At 52.5% G+C, this 24,657-nt stretch overlaps 3 protein-coding genes across 4 annotated transcripts; all 3 read right to left on the bottom strand.

The window, feature by feature from the left end:
- On the bottom strand, positions 3,884-19,745 carry HOXD9 (homeobox D9). Its single transcript, XM_013984297.2, is given in 4 exon segments — positions 3,884-4,851; positions 5,200-5,515; positions 5,518-6,973; positions 19,660-19,745. Coding segments are annotated over 3 exon segments (1,029 nt in total). The 5' UTR covers positions 5,989-6,973; positions 19,660-19,745; the 3' UTR covers positions 3,884-4,609.
- HOXD10 (homeobox D10) lies at positions 8,996-18,788 on the bottom strand. 2 transcript variants are annotated; one of them, XM_021076346.1, is made up of 3 exons: positions 14,434-18,788; positions 11,370-14,001; positions 8,996-9,977 (listed from the first exon to the last, which is right to left on the bottom strand). In XM_021076346.1, the coding sequence occupies exons 2-3, from the start codon at positions 12,322-12,324 to the stop codon at positions 9,700-9,702; spliced, it is 1,233 nt and encodes a 410-aa protein (XP_020932005.1). In that variant the 5' UTR covers positions 12,325-14,001; positions 14,434-18,788; the 3' UTR covers positions 8,996-9,699. The 2 variants fall into 2 exon arrangements, with proteins under 2 accessions (XP_020932005.1, XP_020932004.1); XM_021076345.1 differs by having other exon boundaries at positions 11,370-18,788.
- HOXD11 (homeobox D11) lies at positions 19,395-23,506 on the bottom strand. Its single transcript, XM_021076347.1, is given in 3 exon segments — positions 19,395-20,114; positions 20,924-20,983; positions 20,986-23,506. Coding segments are annotated over 3 exon segments (1,011 nt in total). The 5' UTR covers positions 21,701-23,506; the 3' UTR covers positions 19,395-19,878.

Here is a 24,657-nt window from a genome sequence, read left to right as displayed (position 1 = left end):
GGTGGCCCCGGGCGGAGTACAGGGGACTGACGCCCGCAAGTCCCCCCGCAACGAGCCTCGGGCCGGCATTCGGATCGCGCCGGTTCCAAGCAGCTGCAGGCGGCGCCCATCTTCTAAAGATTCTAGTTTATCCAAGAAGTCTGTGAAGTTACTGCTGAGAGCGGGCGCTGGGCTCAGACTAAAAAGTTACTGATTTTTCTAAAAGGAAAGAGAAGGTTCATCCTGGTTTATGAGCGAGGAGGAAGAGAAACGTCCTGTGTCATATGGATAAATCAAGTGTGAATCGGCATGATATCCCTGGTTTTAGAAGCTTGCTCTGAAGTCACTTGCCATTACACCACCATTCGCCTTCTCTCCTCCACATCCTCCCTCCCCTTCCCCTCTGGCGTTAATGTCCTATATAAGTAATAGGTCTCCGTTGAGTGTGTTTTCCCTTGCCCACACTGCCTTTCTCGTAGAGTCTTTGGGTGACCCATTTCCTTGGGATAATTCACTGTTGTGAGGACTCCAGGCCCAACGGCCTGGGAACGGACCTCAGAAACACTCCCTGAGCCCACCGAGGGGCTCCCGCTGTAGCTAAAACACACCACGCCAGCTTTTCACGCCAAATGCAAATGTCTAAAACCTTCACACAGCTCCCAAAGGCACAGCAGGAGAGTGGTTTAACTACCCCTCGCTTCTTGCGGGTTGACCCAGCCTGTGAGTAAGATCTTGGGGTCAGTCCGGATAGACCGAATATCATATTTTGCAAATGGAGGAAATAAGATCGAGATGGAAAGGCATAACAATATAATGTTTAAGAATCAATTGTTTCTACAGGGATTAGTTGGAAATGATTAAGGTAAATGAATTGCTAATGAATCTCCAGGTGATAAAATCGAGCTTTACTTAATTTTTAAATTAGTAGGGAGTGCAAGGAGACTTTACTTGTGGGGGTAGTGAAGGGTAAGGGTTTTGTTGTTGTTTCCTGCCAGTTACCGCCAGGTAAACTTCCTTTAAGTCCGAAGGCGAACGAACTGATTCCAACAGTTAACGACTTGTACTCCAATCTTGCAAATACCCAATTAAAAGAGTATTATTTTCAATAAAGCCTTGGAAATAACTTTGTAATTGTGCCTTTTTATTTCACTGTTTGGCGTGTGTGTGTGTGTGTGCATGTTTAAATCGTCGTTAGTGGGTTTTGGAATGGAATGGGAGAAAAAGAAGAATGAATCCAGATCTCAATAACACAAGGCACCCTCTAGAACTTTGTGATTCCTGGGGGGGCGAAAAATAAACACAAACACTACAAATTCCATTTCTACACATTCTGGCCTAATTAAGAAAATATCATAACTTAATATTTCCTCTTGGGACAAAACACTTAGGGTTTTTTTCCCCCTTCAAACATTTTGTTTACAATCTGGGAAAGAGCGCGATTACTTCGTAAATAAAGATGTATGCTTTTGCACGTTTCTATTTTGATACAGTGCATTAACATAACATTTTATAGTTTCAGCTGTGCCGTAGTCCACATTTTCTGAAATCCTGACTAAGCCAAAATTTTATACATAACAAACACTTCTAGAGAACTTAATAGTGCACATTGCTTCTTTTTGCTTAAATTTATCCTAATTTGGAATTTAAAATGAGATTGTATCTTTAATCAAAACCTTCTTCCGCTGCAACACCAGCTTTACGATCACAAAGTGGAGCAACGGCGCTCTCTAGTGGCAAAAGGACACCTCTAGCCGACTGAGCTTGTCTGCTCAAACCAATTCCAATCTTGTTCTTTAGTCTGACTGAGACTGGAATCGCTGACACTAATAATGCTTCATCCATTTGATTGTCGACAAGTCAACTGCAGCAAACAGGGGCTCCTGAATGCCAAAAGCATTTTTGCTCCCAAGAGCTTCTAGTAGTGTCTTTTTCAAAAGCTTCCAGCCCTTCTTTTGCCAGATACAGTAAATCCCCATTCTGTAATCGCCCACAATTATTACAATGGACTAAATCTAACAAAATCACAACTTTCTAAATATCAACTGCAACAGGACTTTTTTTCTTCAATAGAACCAGGCACTTTAAAAACTAAGAAATTATAGAAGTTAAATTTGTTAATTGTTTTCTTTAAAATGGTTACATTTAGCATTAAATGGCAAATATTCGCTATTTTAACTTTGCAATTTTATTGCTTCAGGCCCATTTCACTGGACAATGAGGGGATAGAAGGCAAATTAAAAGCTTTTTGCTGTATCTCTGAATGGTTGTCTGGAAAGGCCCCGTTGGTCTATGTTCATTGGAATGCCTATGCACAATAAATGAGATATTAAATTTATATCAAAAGTCACAGTTAAATGAAATTACTAAGCATTCCACTTGACTTTAAAAAAAAAAAAAGCAAAAACTTTAATTATTTTAGGTGTTTCCTGAGAGGTTAATCTTTTTCTCATTTTCAAAAATGCTTCCCTCCAATTCAGCTGTAATGATTATTTTCCTATAAGCAAATAGATATAATTTCTAACAGCATTTTTGCTACAAGGTTTGGAGTAAAGGGCCAGATATTTTTGTGAAAAGTCAATTAAGTAACTTCATCATTTCCGGCAGACCATGCAGCTTGAAGACACTTGGCCTAAGTAAATGACCCAAGATCACGAGCTCTCCCACCCCCAAATAACAGGCCAATTAATTTTTTTTTAAGAATGACCTAGATGGTGGCCATAGTCAAATATTATTGAGAGCCACACACTGTAGCCTAATTCTAATACCCAGCCCATTTAAAAATCAGAAATACATGGTCTCCTTCCTACGCACCCCCCACATTTTTATTTCCTAGGTGCTCACACCTCATGTGGGGCTCCCAAGCCCCTGCCTTCTTAGTTCAACACAGTCTTGTTTATATTTTATTGTCCAGATTTTAAGACCTGGTTTTGTCTGCATTTTTTCTTTCCTCCCACAAACACAAACATCAAAATGAGATGGTTTCAAAGCGAAGCGCCGGGCCTGTCGTAAACTCATTACCTCCAGACGTCTCGCCGGCTAGATGGCTTTATGACACCTTGGCTCTTCCTGTTTTCAAAGAGCCCTAGGTATCGGTTTGGCCACAGGGGCGGGGGTACACAGCACCTTCTGCCGGATCTGGGCCTTGGATTTCCCTTCCAGCCCCCCTCTGCCTTTCCTTTAAGCCCCTTCTACTATCAGGATCCCCCAAAACTCTATCATCACCCCCGCCTTCCGCGTCTCTTTGGATTGGAAAGGCTATGCTGGGCCCGAGCCCTCACTTACAATGACCTTCATTTTAGCCTCTGAATGCGGCCCTCAGAGGTCCAACCTCGGGCCTAAACACACAGAAACTGGGTGGGGTGGGAAGGGGGCAGTGGGATGGGGAAGCTGTGGAGGAGAGCCTTGACCATTTTGATCTGCTAAGGTCACTTTGCGGGGAGGGGTGGAAGCTCACAGCCTAACTGGCTCAGCCCTCCTGGAGCTAGCCAGTCTTGCAGAATGGAGGTGTTGCCCCAGAGTGCAGAATTGGCCTTTCCCTGGTTTGGAGAAGGGAGATCCATGGCTGGGACTCTGTGAGCAGAGGGAGATGGGGGTGCAAGAGGGTGCCTGGCTTCTGGAGCCTGTCCACTGGCACTGCTGTGAGGCTGACTCTGGGCCCGGGACTCTGGGTTTGCCCTAAGCACTGGAAGTAGGTTGGTGGAGGGACTGGGCCACCAAGGACCACCCCCCCAAGGTCTGTGCTTTAGGCTGGGTCTGCCCACACAAAGGGACATTCAGAGGCACATCAGAGAGACCTCTCAGGTGGAAGGGCCACAAATTTTTAGCAGTGTTTCCCTCCCAAGGGTGGGAATGAAGTCCCATGAGGGAGATATCTTGCAGAGACAGAGAAAGCAAGCACACAGTGTTCAGGGCCAGCATCTGGGCTCCATTTGATCAGGTTATCATTTATTGGTAGGAAGCGGTAACATTTACAACTGGTCCTCAGGCAGGAACCGGGAGAGCCTTACACCCGCGGCCGCCCACAGGAGCCAAGCCTCCCAGGGAGAGTGGCTTCCCCAGCACACTGAGAAGAAACCCCCAACCTACCGGAGGCCCTGGGTTCCTCTCTCATTCCAAGTCTCAGGGGAGGGTCTGTGGGCTCCCTGAGGAAAGGGCGCTTTCATAACCAGTGGGCAACACCGCCTGGGGCTCAGCCTGGGAGGGCCTCCTCACTCTCCTTGCTCTGCCTTCGCTCTTGGAAGTGGGGTGCGCTCGGCCCCTGCTTGAACAGCACTGGGGGCTAAACTACAGCACTTTTCAGAAACATGGGGAACATTTACACAGGACAGGGCTCCTCAAGCTGTCGTGCACTCACAAAATATAGCATTTCCTAAGGAACCAATGGGCAGGAAACAGGGGAGCGTGATAGGGCAAAACCCCAAAGCCACTTGGTTTCTCCAAGACATAAGCGAGCAAATACAGAGTCCCCCAAAATACCGCACAGAGACCAACCACACAGTCACTTCTACCTAAAAAAAGGGGTGGGGGAGATGTCCGAATCGCTAGAGAATTTCTGGAAATCAAGCACCCACAAAGAAAAAAACCCCACTGCCATTGCAAAGCAGAGTGGTCCCAACGGCGCCTCGCCGAGTCAGTCTCCTTTGGGGCATTTTTCCTTGCTCATCTTTTTCATTTTCATCCTACGATTCTGGAACCAGATTTTGACCTGTCTCTCTGTGAGGTTCAGAATCCTTGCCACCTCATAACGCCGGTCCCGGGTGAGGTACATATTGAAGAGGAATTCCTTCTCCAGCTCAAGCGTCTGGTATTTGGTGTAGGGACAGCGCTTTTTCCGGGTAGAGCGAGCGTGGATCCAGTTTGCTGCGGGGTTGTCTACGAAGAGGGGGGTTTAGGAAAGGGGAGCGAGGAGCGGAGGGGAGGCAGGAAGAGACCACAGGGTGGGGAAGAGAGGTCGTTAAATTAATTTCACCAAGGATAGCCGCTTTTCACAACTTGGGGGGAATTATCATAAAAAGCCTTAATGCCCGCGCTCTGTTTACCGTACAAACCGCGCGCCTAGGGTAGGTGGTTATGGGAAGCTTTTTTTATGGGTGCGTGTTGCTCGCCTAGGCTAGGGTAGGCGTCTAGACGTTTTTATAGGTTAGTAAAACTATCAGTTTTGCACATTCGAGCCTTACAGGTTTCAGCAATAAATCAGGGGGCAATTTCTTTTGCACTTACTTGGGTCAAGTTGCTGCTGCGGCGGCTGCGGGTGCTGCTTCTCCTCCTCCTTCAGCGGGCAGCCTGGGCTCGGGTGGTCGCTGCAAGCCGAAGGCTCCGATGAGCCGCCTGCCCCAGACCCGGACCCGGACCCGATCCCTGCCCCGGGCCCGGATCCCCCAGCCGCCGCTGCCGCCTTGTCCCGTAGGAACGAGTTGCACGGGAACTCGGGACCGCCGCTCCCCTGGGACTCCCGGGCTGCGGAGCACTCAGTCCGTTTAGAAGAGGAAGACGAAGAAGTGGAGGAGGTGGAAGTGGCGGCAGCGGCGGCGGCGGCGGAGGGGCCGAGGCCGCTCCGGTTTCAGGCTTAATCCCGTAGTGGCGCCCGTTGGGTGGGCCGCTGGGGCCAGGGCTGGGACCGGGACCCGGGCCGCCTCCGCCGCCGCCGCCCGGGCCGCCCGGAAAGCCGGGCAGCGGCTCCATCCAGGAGCGCATGTAGCGGCCGGGCTCGGAAGCAGCGGCAGCCAGGGGCGGCGGGGGCACGTAAGGGTGGTAGAGGCCGCTCATCGCCGCCGCCGCCGGGGGCTGGGCGGGCACCGCGGACCACGAGGCGGAGAACACGGCCGATTTGGGGGCAAAACTACACGAGGCAAACTCGGCGGCGGCGGCGGCTGGGCTGTCGGCCACACCTGCGGGCCTGCCCTGCGCGCCAGGCCCTGGAGGTCCGAAGCGCGCGGCGAACACCTCGTCGCCCTCATGGCCTATGAGCGAGTCCACGTAGTAGTTGCTGAGGGTGCCACTGGAGGACATTTTGAGGCGCCGTGCGCTCCCACCCAAGGTTACACTGCCCGCCGCGGCGCCGCTCCCAGCCGGCGCCCGAGCCGCCGACTAGTTCGCAGGCTGCAGCCTCCACCATTGGTCGCGCGGCCCACGTGATCATATTTACCAATACCGGGAGTAAATCAGTCCGCTAAACTGGGGGCTGCTGTGATTTAAAAAAAAAAAAAAATCATCATCAACATAAGCGCCGCAATTAGAGCCCGCGGGCCCGGGCCAGTGCGCCGGGCTCGGCCCGGCCTGGCTCAACCAGCCAGGAGGCGGCTGGGACCATGCGCCGGACCGCGGCCGGAGGAGGCGCTGGGGACTATTTGTTCGCCTCCTCTTGCAGCCCTTGGTCTTGCAGTCCGGATCCGGCGCTGACTTCCCAATGTCTGGGCTCCGAGCTACCCGTCCCGAGTCCTGGGCTCATCGGGCACTTAGCCAGAGCCGGGAGAAGCCGGGGAGAACGTAGAGCCAGTGCGGCCCGAGGCTGGCCGGCCTTCCGAGGCGGCCCCCTGGCGCCCGAGGGGAGTTCTTCTCCCTGTACCTCACTTCAGGCCCGAACCCACCCCTCCCTATGCATACCCACACACACGCTCTCTCACAGCTTGTCGTGTTGTTTAAAACAGGTGGAAGACCTCTGTAATGATATTATGCCTTTCAATAAAAATTTTATGAGGTGTATTTGATTATAGATTAATGTGTCCCTAATAAAACGGACGGATGGAGCAGCTCGGAGGGCCCCCTCCCCCTACCACACTCACACACGCCCGCGCAGCCACACACACCCCCGACGTGAGGCTGAGCACACGCCGAGGCCCGAGGAGTTGGAGCTGTCTGGCCCGTGGGTTGGGTGCGGCGGCGGCCACCTCTAGGGCTCTATCCGCCCTCGGAAGGGTTCGCAGGCTGGCAGTCGGTACCAAGCTGACGGTGGGGGCCAGGGTGCCTTGTCTTCTCCGGAACTTCTGGAAAGGCTCTGGAAGAGAACACGCCGTAGGGCAGAACCCAAATACTAACACAGGCCAGCTCCCGCCCGCCGCCCCGACCCTGCCTCAAAGAGGCCAGCGGGAACAGCATCTCCCAAGGCAAAGCCGATTCCCTTCCCGTGGTTCCCACTTAGAGGCCTCCAGCTGGATTACCGAGATGTCTTAAAAATGGCCTGGTCCTTGGGCTACTCTCTAACGAACTCTTTTCTTTCTTTTCTTTTTCTCTCTTTTCTTTCTTTCTTTCCCTCTAGAGGTAAGGCTGGGTAGCCTTGAATCTGAGGGAAATGCCCATTGTCACTCCCAAATCCATGGTACAAAGCCTCGGGAGCCGGCTGGGCGCCGAGACAAAAGCAGCTGGGCGCTGGCGGCGGAGGATATATTCCTCATTCTACAAGTCGCCCAGCGCACCCTTGAAGGGCTCCCAGCCCACCTCGAGCCCCGGAAAGGAAGGGAGGAAATGGCTACTTATGGCCTGATTGATTGCCTTTGCCACCGGCTTTCTGATTTTATTCCAGAGGAGCTGCCTTTGCCTGTAGCATGGGTTTTCCTCCTAGACATGGCCCTCTGTCAACCACCAATGATGCTTCCCATATCGCAGAGGGTAAACTGAGGAGCTAGAAATTGCCTTCCTTCCCTTGCCTAGCCAATGGAGGTCTGGGCAGATCTATTCCAACCTGGCATTGATGCTCAGCCATCTCTCGTCCACCCTAGGAAATGGCTCCCCTAAAGGGTTCTGTCTTGGAACTGAAGAAGGATCTTGGTTTTCCAGAGGAAATTTAAAACTCTGAATAAATACAGAGTCTCCCAAAGACTCCTTGGATGAGTTTTAAGGCTTAGACCCCACATAGAGATTGTTTTTAGGAGAAAGAAAGGGGAAAAATGAAAAGGACTCATTTTGTGAAGCTGTTTGAATCTACTGGAGACACTCAGAAACCACAGCATGACCTGGGGTAACAAATTCTGTCAGCTCATCCTCCCCTCCCCCAGGCCTCTCCTTCTCTTTTCCCTGGCAGAACCAAATAAGTCTGGACTCTCTTGGGCAATCAATCTACCTACCTACCTGTCTATCCACACACACACACACACACACACACACACACACACGCACACACACTGGTGAAACCTGGCTAAAGTTTTCTGAGGCATGGTGGCAGCTGGAACATTGGACTTCATGGGAAGTCATGTTCACCTTTAAATTCTCTATCAGTTACTCTTTGTACATTTTCTTGCCTCCCAGATACAATGGCTCCAACCAGCATTTTGTAATTAAAGGGAGGATTAACTGGGGGAAATCTCCCTAAAATTTGTTTTCACGTGGGCCACTGAAAGCTAATGACTGAGCATAAAATCCTTCCACAAGGAAACCAGGGCAAAGTGGATGGGGAAACTCACCCATCCTCGGCTTCACTGTGGCCTGGCTGTCTTGCGCTTGGGATGAGGGTGGGGGTGAGGAGGGGGGGGTCAGAATTGAATCTGATGCAATGCTAAGCTGCTGCTTGTCCTTGCTCCTGTAATGAAGGCCAGACGGCTTCCAGGTGGGCAAGACTGGTTTCAACCCAGCTCCTGATGATGGCCAGAAATTGCCAAGACCCCACTGAAACCATTAAAATAACACACACACACACACACACACCCCAAAAAGGGGGGAAGACACACAAATGGGGCGCTGCAAAGAAAAAGCAGTTTGGGCAAAGGCTTACTACCCGGCTCAGGCTAGAGGGAAGCTCACACCCACTGACAAATCAATTACGTTACTATCATGGGGGAAGGGGGAGAGAGGACCCTCCTTCTTCCCAGCTATGAAAACAGCACACACAGGTCATCACTCCCTTCACTACTGCCAAATTTCAGCATCAGAGTCCCCCTTCAGCTTTTCTCTCCCATCTCCTTTCCCCTGTTTTCTGCCACCCCCCCAACTAACCCAAACAAGCAGTTTAACAGGAAGATAATCTCAACAAAAGCTAGCATTTCCACTGTAACATATTTCCCTTTCAGAAAGCAGAGGGAGCGCACTCGTTTCCAGAGTTTATTGCATTATACATGCGACCAGAACATGCACAGAAAGGACAGGTTGCTGTTGTACTTCTACCAAACCACAGATGCACCACAAGGGAAAGGCTACAAGGCATAAATCGTCAATATTCCATCTCACCAAGGACAATTGCTAAATTCAATTGCAAAAAGATACATTGTAATGTGCTTTTTTAGTCCCCCTCCCCCCCAAAGCTTGTGGGTTTTCTTAATCTTTTTTAAATATATATGTAATTTAAGTACTTTTAAGTACTGGATGTACTCAAAATGCCATGAGCTCATGGACTAACCACACACACAGATCTTTTGTGTTAGGAAAAACATGAAAAAGTCACATTTCTGGATGGATGAATGGATTGATGGATGCTCTACAGTTCCAATAAGTTAAGATCCAAATGAAAATGCGCAGTAATAGTTACCCTGCATTACGATGAGAAAAATAATAAATTACACGTGCTAGTTTTTTTAATATATATATATATACTCATAGGGATTACAGATCACTTGCAGCACGAACAGTATGACCCCAAAGTCACATTCTAGCAGGAAAACAAAAACAAAAACAAAACAAATAAAAAAAAACAAAGAGCAATGAAGGTTTTGTTTCCGCCTTCCCAGTCCTCCAGCACTCGGCCCTGGAATGCGGTGCCCCCTCTCTGATCCTGGCCTCTAATGGGCCTTGGACCTAAGAGAAGGTGAGGTTGGCGGTCAGTTCTCGGATCCGGTTCTCTCGGCTCATCTTCTTGAGTTTCATTCGGCGGTTTTGAAACCAAATCTTGACCTGCCTGTCGGTGAGGTTAACGCTCTTACTGATCTCTAGGCGGCGCTCGCGGGTGAGGTACATATTGAACAAGAATTCTTTTTCTAATTCCAGCGTTTGGTGCTTAGTGTAAGGGCACCTCTTCTTTCTGCCACTCTTTGCAGTGAGCCAATTGCTGGTTGGAGTATCAGACTTGATTTCCTCTAACAAAATTAAAGGGAGAAGAAGAAAAAAAATCAAGAATTTTTTTTTTTTCTCTCAGTCTGTTCAAATGTACCCTTGGCCATGACCCTGCTGGCAGCCAGGCTGCTTTGGGAAATGCTGGTATTAGACATTACTCACATGAGGTGGGCCCTGGAAGGGATTTGTAAATGATGCCATGTTAGTTTAAATACTCACAATGACACGATGGGCTGGTACTCTCACCCTCTGCGTCAGGGTTCCCGAACCCTCTCTCTCTCTCTCCTCTCTCTCTCTCTCTCTATCTCTCAATCTCCCTCTCTCTCTTAACTTTCTGGACCTGCACAAAACATTTGTATAATAGTAAACTTTCAGGATCTCACCAGCAACATTCTAAGTGATCATCTGACAACAGGGCTGGAGTAGAAGAAATAAACCACAACCTGACAAGACTACAAACCCTCAGGTTCCCAACTCTGCCACTTCTTCCCACCGCTCCTAGGCAGGGGAGCCCCACAGCTAGGTTTATAGGTGCCCATTCTCTTTCAAAAGATCACCAACTGAGGAACCGAGCATACCTTCTCTGCCTTGCCTGGGCATTGTTGTATGCCCAGAATTTCCTGAATTCTAATGGCTTCTTGCCCCCACACAAAAGCATTTGCCCAGAAATGTAGTTCCTTGATGTGGCCCAATTCTGAGTACTCGGGAAGAGGATCAGGGGCAGAAAAGCCAGAGCCCCTGGCTCTTTGCCCTGCCCAGCCCTAAGGCTGGCCCTGCCGCCGCCGGGTGGGCCATGAACATTCCATTCCCCCCCCCCTTCTGCCTTTGCCCCCTTTGCTAGTGGACTGCAAAGCTTGCGGCATTTTCCCCAGACAAAGCCAAGGTTATCTCACCCTGCAGAGGCAGGGATCCCTGTTCTCCAGCCCACGCACCAAACGGCCCAGCCATCTCATACCCCCTTGTCAACCCCAAGCTCGCAGGATGCGGGGTGCATACATTTGAACAAGAACACAGTGCCTCAGACAACCTTAAAATCATCATTGGGTGAAAGGCAGGGCTGGGACTGCAAATCTGAACGAGAGAAAGGAGGGTCTGGGGCATGTTTACCAGCCGCAGGTCTCATTTGCACTCTTTTGTTGCATTTCAAGTCTAGCTCAGGAAAAATAAACCCGGCAAACCCTTCCTCTGCCTGGGCTCCCTCAGCGTGGGGCCAGGACCAGCCAGGAGGGCCAGGGCAGTGCCGGAGAAGCGGAGACCATCTCAGGACTAAGAATGCCCCTCTAAAAGCCGGGAGGAGCAGCACCTCCCTGTCGGGCCCCAGACTGCCGAGCTCGACACTGGGCACCCAGGCGGAGCTCTTTGCCGGGTTCCCGGGCTGCTCGCCCCGCTGGGGTGGCAACTCTGCTCATACCGACCTTTGCTTTCCTTCTCCTGTACTTCAGGACTGGACACGGAGACCTCAGCCAGGCAGCTCCTCTCTTCCGGAAGGCCACCCTTGGCCTCGGGGCTCTCCACCTGGGAGACTTTGTTGGGCTCCGGGCCACTCGCGGGCTCGTTCATCTTCTTTTCCATCTGCAGCTGGGCGGCCGAGAGCTGCGGCTTGGCCGCGCCGCGAGGGTTGAGCTGGAGCATGACTGTGGAGCTGCCTTCGGGGCTGTTATTGTACTCTTGGGTTTTCCCGGTGGCGTAGGTCTGACTCAGTCTAAAATATCCAGGGACAGGAACCTCAGGGTTCTCAACGGGACAGGACTCAGGGACCAGCCTCTGGTACGAAGGGACCTCAGCAGAAATGAGTTTGTTGCGCTTATCAGAATACATGCAGCAATTGGATTCTTCCTTAATGTTGGTGGTGAAGGAGCAAGTGGGGACTTGCTGTGTAACAGGTTGCTCTATTCGACAAGATCTGTTCGGGTCTGTCCAACTGTCTACTTGAGGTATATAAGGATGCACATTCATACCCATATTTTGGTGGTTCACTTCTCTTTTGGCCAGAGACGGGAGCAGTCCACAGGTTTGCATTCCATAGGTCCCCATGTCTGCGCTAGGTGGTGGCATGTACATGCTGGCGCTGCTCGAATAAAAACTGTCACTCCTGCAGGCACTGATCAAGGAATCTACTAAAAAAGTATTAGCAGCAGGAGAGCTGTTGGGAAAGGACATTTTGGGGAGGAATTTGAAGAAGAGAGATTGTGTCCTTTGTAGGCTGACATCTCTAGGAAAACATTCCCCGTGTAATTGTGGATGCCTCTGCCGACCACATGACAACCAAGCCAATGAGATTTGAAAATGGCCTTGAGCCGCAGCCTCCTCGCAGGTCACGTGCTCCAGAGCCCGGCCGGCCAGCCGCGTAAGCACGGACAACAGCGACATCTACTACGCGCCTGCGATAGTGCGCGCTGGAGACTGCCGGCCCAGCACTCTTCGCCGCCCGCCAGCCTCCCGGGGCTCGCTCGGCCCTCCCGCCCCACTCGCGTCCCCCACTCCGGCCTCTGGGCCCCGCAGGCGGAAGGAAACACTCGGCCCCGAGGGGGTCTCCAGGCGGACACACGCAGGGAGGGAAGTCGGAGCGCCGTGGCGCCAGCACACAGAAGCATGCCCCGCACACACCCAGGCAGGCGCCCGAGACGGCCCGGGCCCGGGCGGGGGGGATGGTGGGGGGCCCAGCCTAGTTCATTTTGTCTCGGGCAGCCTGGGAAGGTGAGTCGGATTCCCCAGGCTCTGAGACATCCCACCCCAGGGGTCCACAGGAAAGAGCTCTGGCGCCTAAGACGCGGCCAAGGTATCCTGGGGAGCGGAGGCGAGAAGGACCGCGAGGGCCGAGAGGCTACGCAGTTGGCCGGCCCCGCGGAGCCCCAGGACCCGCCCGGCCCCGGCGCTGTCCTCTGCCTCCGCCCGGCCACCCTAGCTCCGGGCGCCTGCGCCCCGGTGGGCTACCCGAGCCTTTGACTCTCGGAGGAACCACACCCCGACCTCTGCGGGTCGGGCCGCTGGGAGCTTTCAGTCCGGAGACAATCCCTTTCCAGCAGTTCACAATCCGCGAAAGCGTCCCTCGGGTTCCCAGCGGAAGAACGAAACCGAGGTTTCCTCCCCACGCGCCCTGATAATAGAGGGCAAAGAGGAAGGAAGGGAGAGAGAAAGAAAACGTTTTCAAGGAAAGGAAGGAACTCTCGCTTTCATACTCCAGAAGTTTTAGAAAACTGGGCCAAGCAGGAGAGAGTGAGAGGCAAAGGTGTCATTTGGTTCTTCTGCAAAGAAAAATATGTTTTCCTTTTATGGATTTTGTAAAAGCATTGGTTTCTGACAAGTGCAAGGTACAAAAGGTTGTGGAATTTATTAATACATATTAAGAAGAATCAGGGCGATCAATAAAATTCTCATCTACATTCTTGGGCTACTTGGTAATTTTCTTGCTTCTGAAGGTTTTTAAAGAGTTATACCCGCTGTTGCCACACACGGGAAGATATTTTATTAACAAATCAATCGAGACTTTGTAAAGGATAAGATTAATAGTTAAGATTTAGCATAATGGCGTTCGCTTTATGAATTATTGAAAATTATACTATTGATTTTTCCCCTTCGCTACTAACCAAGAAGGTCAATTTTTGTTTTAACACAAATTGTCAAATATTAAAAGCTATACTTTTGTCAGAAGTTGAGTTTTATAGTTGTGAGCAATCCCTAAAATTATTTGACACGATTCTGCTTGGGTAAGGGAAAGGAGGGAAAAAGGAGGTGGGGGAACCATACTCCTCTGTTTCCTTTGGTGAGGGAAAGTTCTATAAAGAGGATTTGGTCTTTGGGGTTGTGGTCGAGCTCATTAAAAAAACAACCACCATCACCACCACCATGGAAACTCAGTTTTATGAGAAACTTCTTCAACAACTTCCTCCCTCGTTCTCTGGCTGTAGGCGGGTGAGCAGTCCTTCGGAAGCCACAGCCTCGGGGCAGCAGCGGGGAGCTTTAACCTTGATTTCCAAAGGCTTGCCCTGAGCGAGGGGCCCCGGCCAGGGCGCAGGAGTCGTCCGCCGGCTTCCCATATCCCCTTTCCTGCATCCAAGAGAGGAAAAGGGCCCCAGAAACTCTGCTCGTAAACCAGTTCTCTGTCCGGGAAGGCGTCCGTATTTTCTTCTCCCCACACTCGTCCTGTCACGGGCTGGCCTTGGATTTCAGGCCCAGAGACTGAACTTGTGGGCAAATGGGGTTTCTGCCTCTGCAGAACATTGTTTTGGAGCCTGTCGCTAAGTGAAGTGCCTCAGCCTACTGGGGGACGTCGTAGCCCGCTCGCTCCTTCACAAAAACCTTTTCCAACAAAACCTTTGTCCCCCCTCCCCAAAAGGAATCTCCCCTGGCCTGGTAGAAACAGGCACTGGACATTCTTTTCCGCCTTGGGACCATTTCGCCTGTCCCCTCGCAGTGCCCTCGCCCAAACAATAAACCCTTTAAAAAAAAAAAACCCTCCGCGGTGGCAATGAGACAGACCTTTTAAACCTTTACGCAGCTGTTCAAATACAACATCATTGTCAGGTTAAAAGCCTGGCGCCTCTAACTGCTCTGGTTGCAGGACGCCGGCCGACGAAGCAGAGGTTTAAACATTACCTTCGGCAGGGGTGGCTGTTTTTAAGCTTGGGGGTGGGGGAGTGAGGACGACAGGGGGGGAAAAAACCAACTTTTGACTCTAGTCTGCTAAGGACCTGTTCACAGCTAACAGCCACTGACTAGCACGAAAATTACTTTCTCTCAAGGCAGAGCTCATGATCCCAGCCACAGCTAAGCATGCCCACGGCTGGACAAAGTGCCCGCTGCATGCGCTCGCGGCAGGCGCCCTGACGCCAGCCTGGCGCTCCAGCACTGTCGTCCCTTTGCATGTTGGCCAACGGAGCTGCCCAGAACCCCGTTGTCCAGTTCTCCCTATCCCACAAGAGAGGCGAGAGGGTTAAATCTAATCGTGAATTTTATGCCCATCAAATGCCCTTTCATAATCTTTATTTATACATGAAGAAAACATCCAGGCTAAAACCCAGCAATTCCTCACCGAGCGGGCAGATTCTGCCGTGAGCCAGGGAATCTGCCTTCTGAATTTGGGGGGCCTTTCTGTTTCAGCTCCTGGTGCCTTCAAGCTCAAAGTCACTCCCACATTGGATTTGGTTTTAAATAGGTTGTCTTCAGTTGGGGGGGGATGTGTTTCAGATATAATTTTGAATCTATTATCACAAAATTCTCTTTTATTCTTTTTCAAATTTGTCTTCACACCAGCTCCTTGAGGCCAGAGACTGCCAATATTTCAAAGAGATTTTATTATAAAAATTAAGCAAGATAGAAAGATATAAGAAAATGATCTGTGCCTGGGAGGACAGAAAGTTTACCTAAGACCCTAAGGCTAAGATAAAGAAAATGGAATAAAAAGGCAGTGGCTTTCAAGGTTAGGCTTTATTATTCTTACAAGTATTTAATGTAGCTGCATAGCCGCTGTTTTCGATCATCTTTAGATCAGTTGGAGCAGTTACCATTAATAATAAATCAATATTGCACCATAAAGGAGATGAATATCCACATTTGTACCAAGACACCCTTCTCCCTGGTGCAGTTCTTTCCAGAGAAAAATTAAAAGGGTTGCTTTAGCAAGGAATTAGCATTTGTAATCAAGAAGTGACTTGCATCTGTGCTCTCCTGTCACTGGGAAGAAGGGCAGCAGCTCTGGGCCTGAGTGGACCTGGGAGCTCCTAGGTTCACCCTGAATTGGGGGGCCTGAGTGGCCTCTTAGGGTTGTGCAACCCTTGGGGGACAGAGTGGATGGGCACAAATTTTAAAAGCTGCTCCCCCTGGGTGCCCTTTCAGTTGCACCATGCACCACCCAGCCGAAGTGAAAAGAAATCAAGAGGGCCATTGGGGAGGGTAGGGAAGCCACCACCAACTTGGAAAGGGGTCTAGGGAGACATGCAAAAGGGCCAGTGGCCTGGGAGCCTCTTTCCTTTGCAGACACAAAAGACTCTTACCCCTCCACTTCAGGATCTGAGACCTCAGATACTCAAGATACTCAGCCATGCTCTATGAGCCCCACATGCCCTGAACAATCAAGAGATCTCAGACCTGCAGCCCCCAGAAGTCCTGATCCAATTCCCTGGACTTTTTCAGGCTCAACTTGGGCTCTGCCGAGGGGAAAGGAATTGCAGAGTGTTGAGCACCCGCGGTCTGGGGGAGGCTGTCAGCCAAGGCCAAGGGGCCCTGCAAGGCCACAAGAGCCTCCGAGCTGGAACTGCCTAAAGAGGAATGCAACGACATTTGGGGAGAGGCATTCTCACCCCACTTGGATTAGGGCCCAGTTTAGGCCCCAGGAAATGTAGCTTCACAATAGTTAAGCTGGACCCATGGTCAGACAGGCAGGAGCCAGGGTGCCCACGGGGAACAGGAACATCAATGCCTCTGGCTGGCGCCTCTAGTGGGGTGGGAAGACTCATGGCCCCCAGCCTCCACAGATGCCAGCTCCCAGTGGTGGACCCAAACAGAGACTTTGGTCCAGGGCTGGAGGGAAGGGGGCAGAGACGGCGGAGCCAAGGAGGTCTTTACTAATTCCAGGGGTTGCATGTGCTTCACAATGATCTTCGGGAAAGAAGGGATTGATATCCTTCATTTTGGAACTTCCCTTTTTTGGACTGCGGATGGTGACCCTCCGGCAGGGTCAGGGGCGTTTTGGGGTGAGAGTAGGTTGAGGCGGGCACGCGGGGAGAAAACTGCTTCCAAGAGCTGGTGCCAAAATCAAACACCGCACTCAAGGCCAGCAGACGGCTTGGAAAGATAGCCAGGGTTCTGTCAAATGCAAAGCCCGCTTGCTTCAAATGCACTCCCCGCTCCACGACGCCTTGAAACACAAATGTTTCCCAGGACTTCCTGCCGCCTCTCGCAGCCACATTAGCCTAATCCACCCCAGGCGCCCCAACTCAGTCCCGCCCGAGCCTCTCGGTCGCTCCGGGTAGCCCCAGACGCCAGGCACGACGGGGGAGGGGGCGTCCGTCGCTCAGAACGACCCACTCAGTCCCGACGCGTCTCTTTTTCTGAGACCACACTCTGCTAAGTTGCCGGCGCCCCGATCTGTCTTAAACAAAAGCCTTTTAATCACCCCGGGCGGTCAGAGAGCACGCACCGCGGACCGCGGTTTTGGGCAGGGGTGGTCCTACCTTCCTACAGCTCTCCACACTCAAACCAACAAGAAAATTGATTTCCATAATTTAATTAGCTCTCAGTGGCATGACCTATTTCGAAATGCACGTATTTGTCTCCAAAAACCTCTGCTCAACACCACCAGGTTATACTAAGGTATTATAGATAACAGTTTTATCTATAAGAAGGCAATGATTAGGTGATCTCTTATTTCAGGAATCTGCTCCCTTTCCTCTGTCTTTATACAACTTCCCAACCTCACGGCTGCTTAGAACAAACAAACGACAAACAAACACCTTAGTGGTTTCTAACGGGCTAAGATTGCATATTAGAATCCAGTACTGGAAAGATAGGGTACCACGGCCTCTCCGACAAATACGGCTTCTGGAACGTGAGCACGCCCCCGTGTGGCTCTCCAAGGCCATGCAAACGCGAAATGATATCCCAAGGTTCGGCTTGCCTAAGGTGGTGGACATACAAGCTTGCTACATTTACACGCAGTTAAAAAACGAGAGAGAGAGAGAGAGAGCAACAGAGAGCAAGCGAGAGATAGATGGAGAGAGAAGTAAACCAGTTTTAAGCTCCTGGAACGATCATACTACTAGGGCACTGACATTGTAACGGATGTTCAGAATTTCAAACAAAGGAATCCCCTTCTGAACGAAATTATTCAATTGTAGGCTTTGTTTCTATTGCATCTTTCACTAAAGGTTGAGAGATGCCTTTGGAAACAATATAAATGTGTTTTCTTTTGTTCCAAATCATAGAAAGTACAATAATTTATTTGACAGGTTGAAAAAAATGACAAATATATCCAAGTAAGTCTGTAACAGAACTTCCTTTTTCAAATGCCAGCTTTTAAAACCATGGTTCTTCACTAGTGCTAAAGGACTGCTTATCTATGACCTCACCCCCCCCAAAAAAAAACCCCATCATTTACTAGCCGTATTAAAAATATGCTGGTAGACATTTTAATCTAACTAGTTTTTTTTAAATATAAAGAAGTCAATTGCTGTTGAATTACACAAATGTTTGAAGTGAAATTAAGGTTATTGATCCTGAAATTAGAAATTTGCTTAGATTTATGGTGAGCCACGATATGATTCTGTGTGGTCATAAACGTGTGTGGGGGTCTGGATATGTGTGAGCATGTGTGTGTGAATGGGTGGCAGTTGAATATCACAGAAGAACCTTTAGGCGCCTAATTATTCAGAAAGGTTAAAGGTGATGACCTTGACATTTTGGAAGTTCAAAGGCATACACTTATGCACTTATGTTTTTCCTTCCCTCCAAAAGCTTTGGTAATTAAAAAAATTTTGCATTTGGAAATGCATGCCTCCTTGGAAGATGCCTGGGGTGCTGCACATCTTATGGATTTATTTATTTATTTATTTTTTACTTTGGGCTTATGAGAGGTTAAGAGTCATAAGACTCACTTTACTCTTTTCAGAGAAAGAAAAGCTTTTCTCACTCTTCCAGTTTATTGCACATTGCGGAAATCTCTTTTGGGCCCACCAGAAGGTGTATAATATAACCTAATTAAGCTGTTTAGAACTTTGGGTTTTATGGTATTGTCTAGACAGTTCAAGGTTTTGTAAACAGCCTGGCCTGGCCCTGCAACATAAAGTGCAGAGCAGCCCTCACCACATTCTTTAACTTGAAGCGATAAATGCGGTGAGAAGTGGGTCTGCAGCCCTAGGCCCTATTTCCAGGGAAAGGGGGGTTACCTTCTCTGCTCCAGGCCCCTGTGACACAAGCAAGGACCCCAGGCCCTCTCAATTCACTGATAATTTCCTTTAAGCAAACCTTTTTTTTTTTTTTTTTCTTCCAGTGAAAGGTTCTAGTTTTGATTTCTTCTTTTAAGGGAGCCTGGATCTTTGACACCTTGTTAAGAGTGAACTTCAATTTCCTAATCAGTATTTTAAAAAAACATTTTTTTGTCTTTTCAGGAATTCCATGTTAATACACTGGAAGTGGGGTGAGGTGGAGGAGCAGATTTGCTTCTTAGGTTCCTGCTGCCCCATCCTCATTGCCTGCAGAAGGCAGTACCATCATGACTGGGTCACGTCTTCAATTCAGAGATTCATCCCTAATGCGATTTTTAAAAGCAGTGTGGCCTAGACGAGATGGGAGGAGAACACTCTTATTTTAGCGGGATTCAAAAGCATTTTACTTGATTTTCAGTTGCATATGGGAGAAGATTCTGGTCACTAAAATATCCTAATCAGACACTGAACTTCTTCAAAGAGGAAAATTCATACCGTGTATTAAAGCTGTAACCTCCATTTTACTAGAAACCATTTATTCACACAAAAGACAGTGACTCGTGCCTTGATATGACAGACCAAAGGTACATTTCCAGGAGTTTAAATAATCTGTGTTCACCAAGGGGAAAGGATGGGGTCCCTTAAACTCAGAACAAAAACAAGCGCCTTCCAGCCCCTCGGCCTAGCTCTACAGATCCCACAGCGTCCCCACGGGAACTCAGAGAGAGGAAGGGAGAACAACAGTGCATTGGCGGTAAAATTGTAAAGGGACATTTGCATTTACCATTTTCCCCTTATTAGGATCCGTTCGGCCAAGTCCCCGACCTCGTCCGCAGGCTGCAGTGGTCGCTGGGAGGTCCCGAGTTGACCGTGGGAAGGAATCGTGGAGTTCCACAGAGAAGAGGCGTCATTAAACCCAAGGACATTGGGCCTGCCCAGGACAGGCTGGTGGGAGGACAGTGGGTGAGTGGGGCTCAGGGGAGAGGGGTGCTTCCTGGAGCTCTCAAAATAAGGGGTTTCCAGTGAAATACTGCAGACGGTCTCTGTTCAGTTTCTTTTCTTTCATCCTGCGATTCTGGAACCAGATTTTGACTTGCCGGTCAGTGAGGTTGAGCATCCGAGAGAGTTGGAGTCTTTTCTCTTTGTTTATGTACACGTTAAAGAAAAACTCGCGTTCCAGTTCGCGGATCTGATACTTCGTGTAGGGACAGCGCTTTTTCCGGGACCGTTGGGGGGCCACTGCAAGGCAAAGAGACCAAAGGGTGAGAGAGGCCGCTGTATGCCCACCCTCCCCTGCCCGTCCGGGCCGCGCAAGGGCCAGGCCTCAGCCCGTTGGGGACGTCCCCTGCTGCCGCTGAAAGGCCCTGCTTGCGTCGTGGGGGATGATATATGGGCGGGCACAGGAGAGTGCGGGCGTGGACGTGTGTTCACGTCCGGACACACACACACACACACGCGCGCGCGCGCGCGCCCCCACACACACACACACACACACACACACACACACACACACAGCCTGGCATCGATGTGGGGAAGCAGAGGGCGAGGCAGACTCTGAGCTGGACCCAGAAGCGAGAGAAACACGAGCGCGCCGGGCAGGGCATCTGCTCTACTCCAGCCAGCAGCGCGCGTCAGCCAGCGGCTTGGAAAAAGTCCAGTTAAAGGATCAAACTCCCACCCCCACCTCCCCACCCCCACCCCTTTAAAAGCTGGAGGCTGGAGTGTCCACACTCACAAATTGGCCTGAAATCTCCCTCCTTCCGTGGTCTCTAGAACCGACTCCCACCCCATACACACACACACGCAAAACTGGGAAAAGCTCTCTGTAGCGATTAACGTCCTCCTCGAAGTCTACCTTAAGCCCACCTAAATTGGTTTCCTATCGTAAACACGCTTTACAACGGCCCGGGAAATCTTATAGGATGTATAAACCCCTTCGAACGCTTATAAAGTAGCACATAAAACGGCGCAAGCAGAGGGAGGCCCCCTCCGCCCCCCCGCGCTGGCGGCCCCTGATCCCCGCCGCCCACCCCGCGCCCAGTGCCTACCTGCGCTGCCGCTCTTCTCAGCCCCCGTCTCCCCCGGGGGCCCCTCGCTGTCGCCGCCCCTTCTGCCGCCCCCTTGAGCTCCGAGCTGGGGAGCGCCTTGGTGCAGGGACTGCCCCCGCCGCCACCAGCCCCGGTCTTGGGGTCTCCCTTGTCGGCGGCGCCCTCGGGCTGCGGCGGCGCGGGCGGCGGAGCAGGCTGCGGCCCGGCGAACGGGGGCCCGGGCGCAGCCTCGTAGAACTGGTCGAAGCCCTGCGGCAGGATGCCGTTGCGGCCCACAGCGCTGTAGAAGTTGGAGGCGGCGCCCGCGGGGCCGTGCGGCGGCCCAGGCGCGGCGCACACCGGCTCGGGCGCCTTGAAGAGCACGTCCGGCCGCCGGCCCGCGGGCGGGAGCAGCTCGCGCTGCATGGCCGCCTCCTCGGCCGCCGCGGCTGCCGCCGCCGCCGCCGCCGCTGCAGCGTAGTAGGGAGCGTAGCCCCCGGCGCCGCCGCTGCCGCCCCCGCCGGGGCCGCCCCCGCCGCCGCCGCCCCCTGCACCGCCGCCGCCGCCGCCACGGTACGGCCACTTGGCGCGCTCCAGGCCGTAGTCACGGAAGGCCACTTCGCGCACGGGCTGGACGTGCGGCGCCAGGTTGGAAGAGTAGGGGAAAGTCATCTGGCAGGACGACGGTTGCGACAGGAACGACGGCTTGCTGGCGAAGTCCGACGGGGCCACATAGTAGGCGCAGCCGGGCAGGTACATACTGGCTGCGCTCGGGCCGCACTCGTCAAAGTCGTTCATGGCTCCGCGGCGAGCGCGCCGGCGAGCCCCGGGCCGCTCCCCGCGCCGCCAACCTGAGCCATCGATTGCACAAGAGGCTTGGGCCAGGATCAACTAAGCAAAAATCCCCACCGGGCGCTGACGTGCAATTCATCTTGATTGATTCTGGTGGTAATTATGTCACGTGACGCCATGGAGAGAAATGTCCTTATATCTATATCAGTGCTCGCCAACACGCCCCGGGACGGCTCCTGGCGCCGAGACGTGCGCGCGCTGGGGGCGGATCACCCTCCCTCTCCAGCCAGTTCTCCCCCTGCGCCCTCTGACCGGGCTGTGCCGCAGGCCGGTCACCTGTGCGCCGCCGGCGGCTGCCACTGCTGGGTGCATCTGCCACTGCCCGGCTGGGCCGCCCGCCCGCGCCCGCCCGCGCCGCTTTAAGTACGCGGACCAAGGCCGGCAGGGAGGAGGAGGGAGGGAGAGGGAGGGGGAGGAAGGGGGAAGGGAAAGAAGCGTTGAGCGGAGGTGGGGGGGGGAGCCCCGACTCGGGGCACAGGGGACTAGGTGTGAGGGTGTGAGGTTCCCACCCCCCACACCCCTTACTACAGCCGCTCCCTCCCGCGCGACACCGTCACCCTCTGCAGCTTGCCCGCCGGGAGCTTGTTGCTTCTAGTTCAAGGGTCGTAATTGCGCCGCTCTCGGGGCGCAAGGAGCCCTGATTTACATATTTCTCTGCCCGGCGCTTTCGCCACGGAGTAACTTGGCTCTCTCCACTGACGTCCGGGAGCGAGACTGCCATCCTCAAAAAACCCATGCCAAAATCTTGCCAGGAGCTCACCCGGGCCAAAGCTCGGTCGGTGCCCACTGGGTTCAGTCTCACTTCTTTTTCCCGTCTTCTCTTCTCTCACTTCCTTGTTTCCCTTTTCTTCTTCCTTCCTCTGACTTTACTCCTTTCTTCTGTCTCACTCTGTCCTCTGATCTCTCCCATTTTCCTCTCGCTATGTGTCATTGCCCCTATCTCTCTTCCTGTCGCTTCTCTGCCTTTTCTCAGTGCCAAAGCAAAGGGGGCGTTCAGCCAGCGGAGATACCTCATAGCCCTCTAGAAGCCGGGGTGTCTGGTGAACAAAAGGATCTGTAGTCCTACTCTTAGGGTGCCTGGCTTTCCGCTTTCACTCAAGCAGGAGACAAGCCGCAGGCACCTCCGCCCTCCTCACCCTCTTTGCTTTCTGGCCTCGTCTCACAATCAGTCCCTTTCCAGCAGGCATCGGAGCCCCGCCAAGGCCTAAACATCCCTGCTGAGTCTCCCTTAGGTTCCTGGCACCCGAGGGCCAGCACAGTCACTGGAGTGGTGGGGGGTTTTTGAAGGTCCGTAGGCTCTGGGGTGGGGTGGGGTGGGGTGGGGGGATGGGCTCTCAGCAGCTCTTGCCTCCTTGCTCAAGTCTCTCTGCTCCACTCGGCTCTGAGGGTCTCCCAGCCACTCTCCCCAAGGCCTCACTCTCTTCCTCTGCTGATTTCGTCCCTTTATTCTAGCCGGGAGGTCCAGGAGAGGCCTGGGCTCCTGCCTGCGGATAACCCAGCATTTTCCAAAGGTAAAATCAGTCTCTCAGAAAGAAGCTCCCCAAACCCAAATTCCAGAACCCAGGGCAAGAGTTGCCCCTCTCCCCAGGATTCCTCTGCCAAGCGGTTTGAGCACTGGTCCTGGGCCTCAGCCATATGCCTAGGACAGGCAGTATAGGTTGTGGAGCTGGTTCCCTTCTTGGCCTCAGCCGCGGCAGTGCCCGAGCAGTGAGCTCTGCCCACCATGCTGACAGAGAAAAGGCGGGTGATCAGAGCTCAAATCTATTTTCTGGCCAAGGTTCCCCCCCTCCTCTTTTTCTCCTCCCTCCCTCTCTCCCTCCCACTCTCTCTCCTCCACTCTCCTCCCACCTCTGCTTCCCTCCGAATACTGCGCAAACAGGTCTGAGGGGCTGGAGGGCAAGAAGCCTACCCCACCCGCCCAGAAATGCCCATCCTTAGTGTGCATCCTCTACGCAGCTGGTACCCTCGCCCAGATTCCAGCTCGCCCCCTTCTCCTCAGCCCAGACCGCCGACGCATTTATCTGCCTCCCCATCTCCATCCCCAGCCCAAGCCTCTCCCTGTCGGGCTCGTAGTCGACGCCCCTGGATCTCTCCTAAAATGGCTCCCCGGACACTGCAAGCTAGCCCTGTTGCTGCTCAGGACCCAGGGCAGGGACTGCGGGGGGCCCCGGCCGAGTCTTTATGTGTCTGCAAGTGGGCAAGATTCTGGCACCTTCCCTCTGCACGGGTGGGGCGCAGGCAGTCAGCTGCCCCCCAAAGTGGAGCCTGCTGACCGCCGAAGAGGGAAATGGGGGAGGACGAATCATTCAAGTTCAACGACATGGCGACGGCGCTCGGGCTGGAGCCGTGCTTCGGCGGGGGAGGGTGCGCCATCTGCAGCGGCGCGCGGGTGCAGAGGGGAAAGGGGCGACCGGCCCCTCTCTGTGCGTTAGCGCGGACCCCCACCCCTACCCCCACACCCACCCCAACCCTAGGCTTTCCTTCTGGGCCCAGCCCTCTTCGCCCTTTGGCCCCAGCTTTCTCCTCCATCCTCACCCCGAAATCCAAGGAAAACCGCAGCCTCCCGACCCGCGCGCCCCGCTCGAGAACCTACCGTGAAGATCCCAGAGCTGTGGCCTTGTCCTTGCTGGCGCGGCCCCACTCGAAGCGCAGGGAGCTCAGTAGACCCTCCGGGCACTGCCGGCAGCTCCGCGAGTGGTAGCTTTCCGCGCAGCGCCCGGACGCGATGCGGTAATTTTGAGCTACCCAAGATAAGACACTAACTTGACCTTAACTTTGTCAGGGCGCCCCTGGTATCTGGAGAACGTGAACAGACACTGTCTGGCAGCTCTCGTAAAAGCTGACTGGGGAAGGGATTCTGAGTCATTTCATTTATTGCCACTACAGTTCTGCAAGAAAGCTTT

The sequence above is a fragment of the Sus scrofa genome, chromosome 15, assembly GCF_000003025.6.
Source record: "Sus scrofa isolate TJ Tabasco breed Duroc chromosome 15, Sscrofa11.1, whole genome shotgun sequence".
In the NCBI taxonomy this organism is placed as follows: Eukaryota; Metazoa; Chordata; class Mammalia; order Artiodactyla; family Suidae; genus Sus; species Sus scrofa.
Note: the sequence above shows the minus strand (reverse complement) of the source record. Positions and strands in the feature narration are given on the sequence as shown.

What these genes read in the sequence shown, in the direction of transcription:
- HOXD10 (XM_021076345.1), bottom strand. Translation starts at nt 12,324, where the DNA reads ATGTCGCTGTTGTCCGTGCTTACGCGGCTGGCCGGCCGGGCTCTGGAG. An exon ending in ACAGGAGAAGGAAAGCAAAG is followed by an intron (nt 9,978 to 11,369) that starts GTCGGTATGAGC and finishes TAATTTTGTTAG; the next exon opens with AGGAAATCAAGTCTGATACT.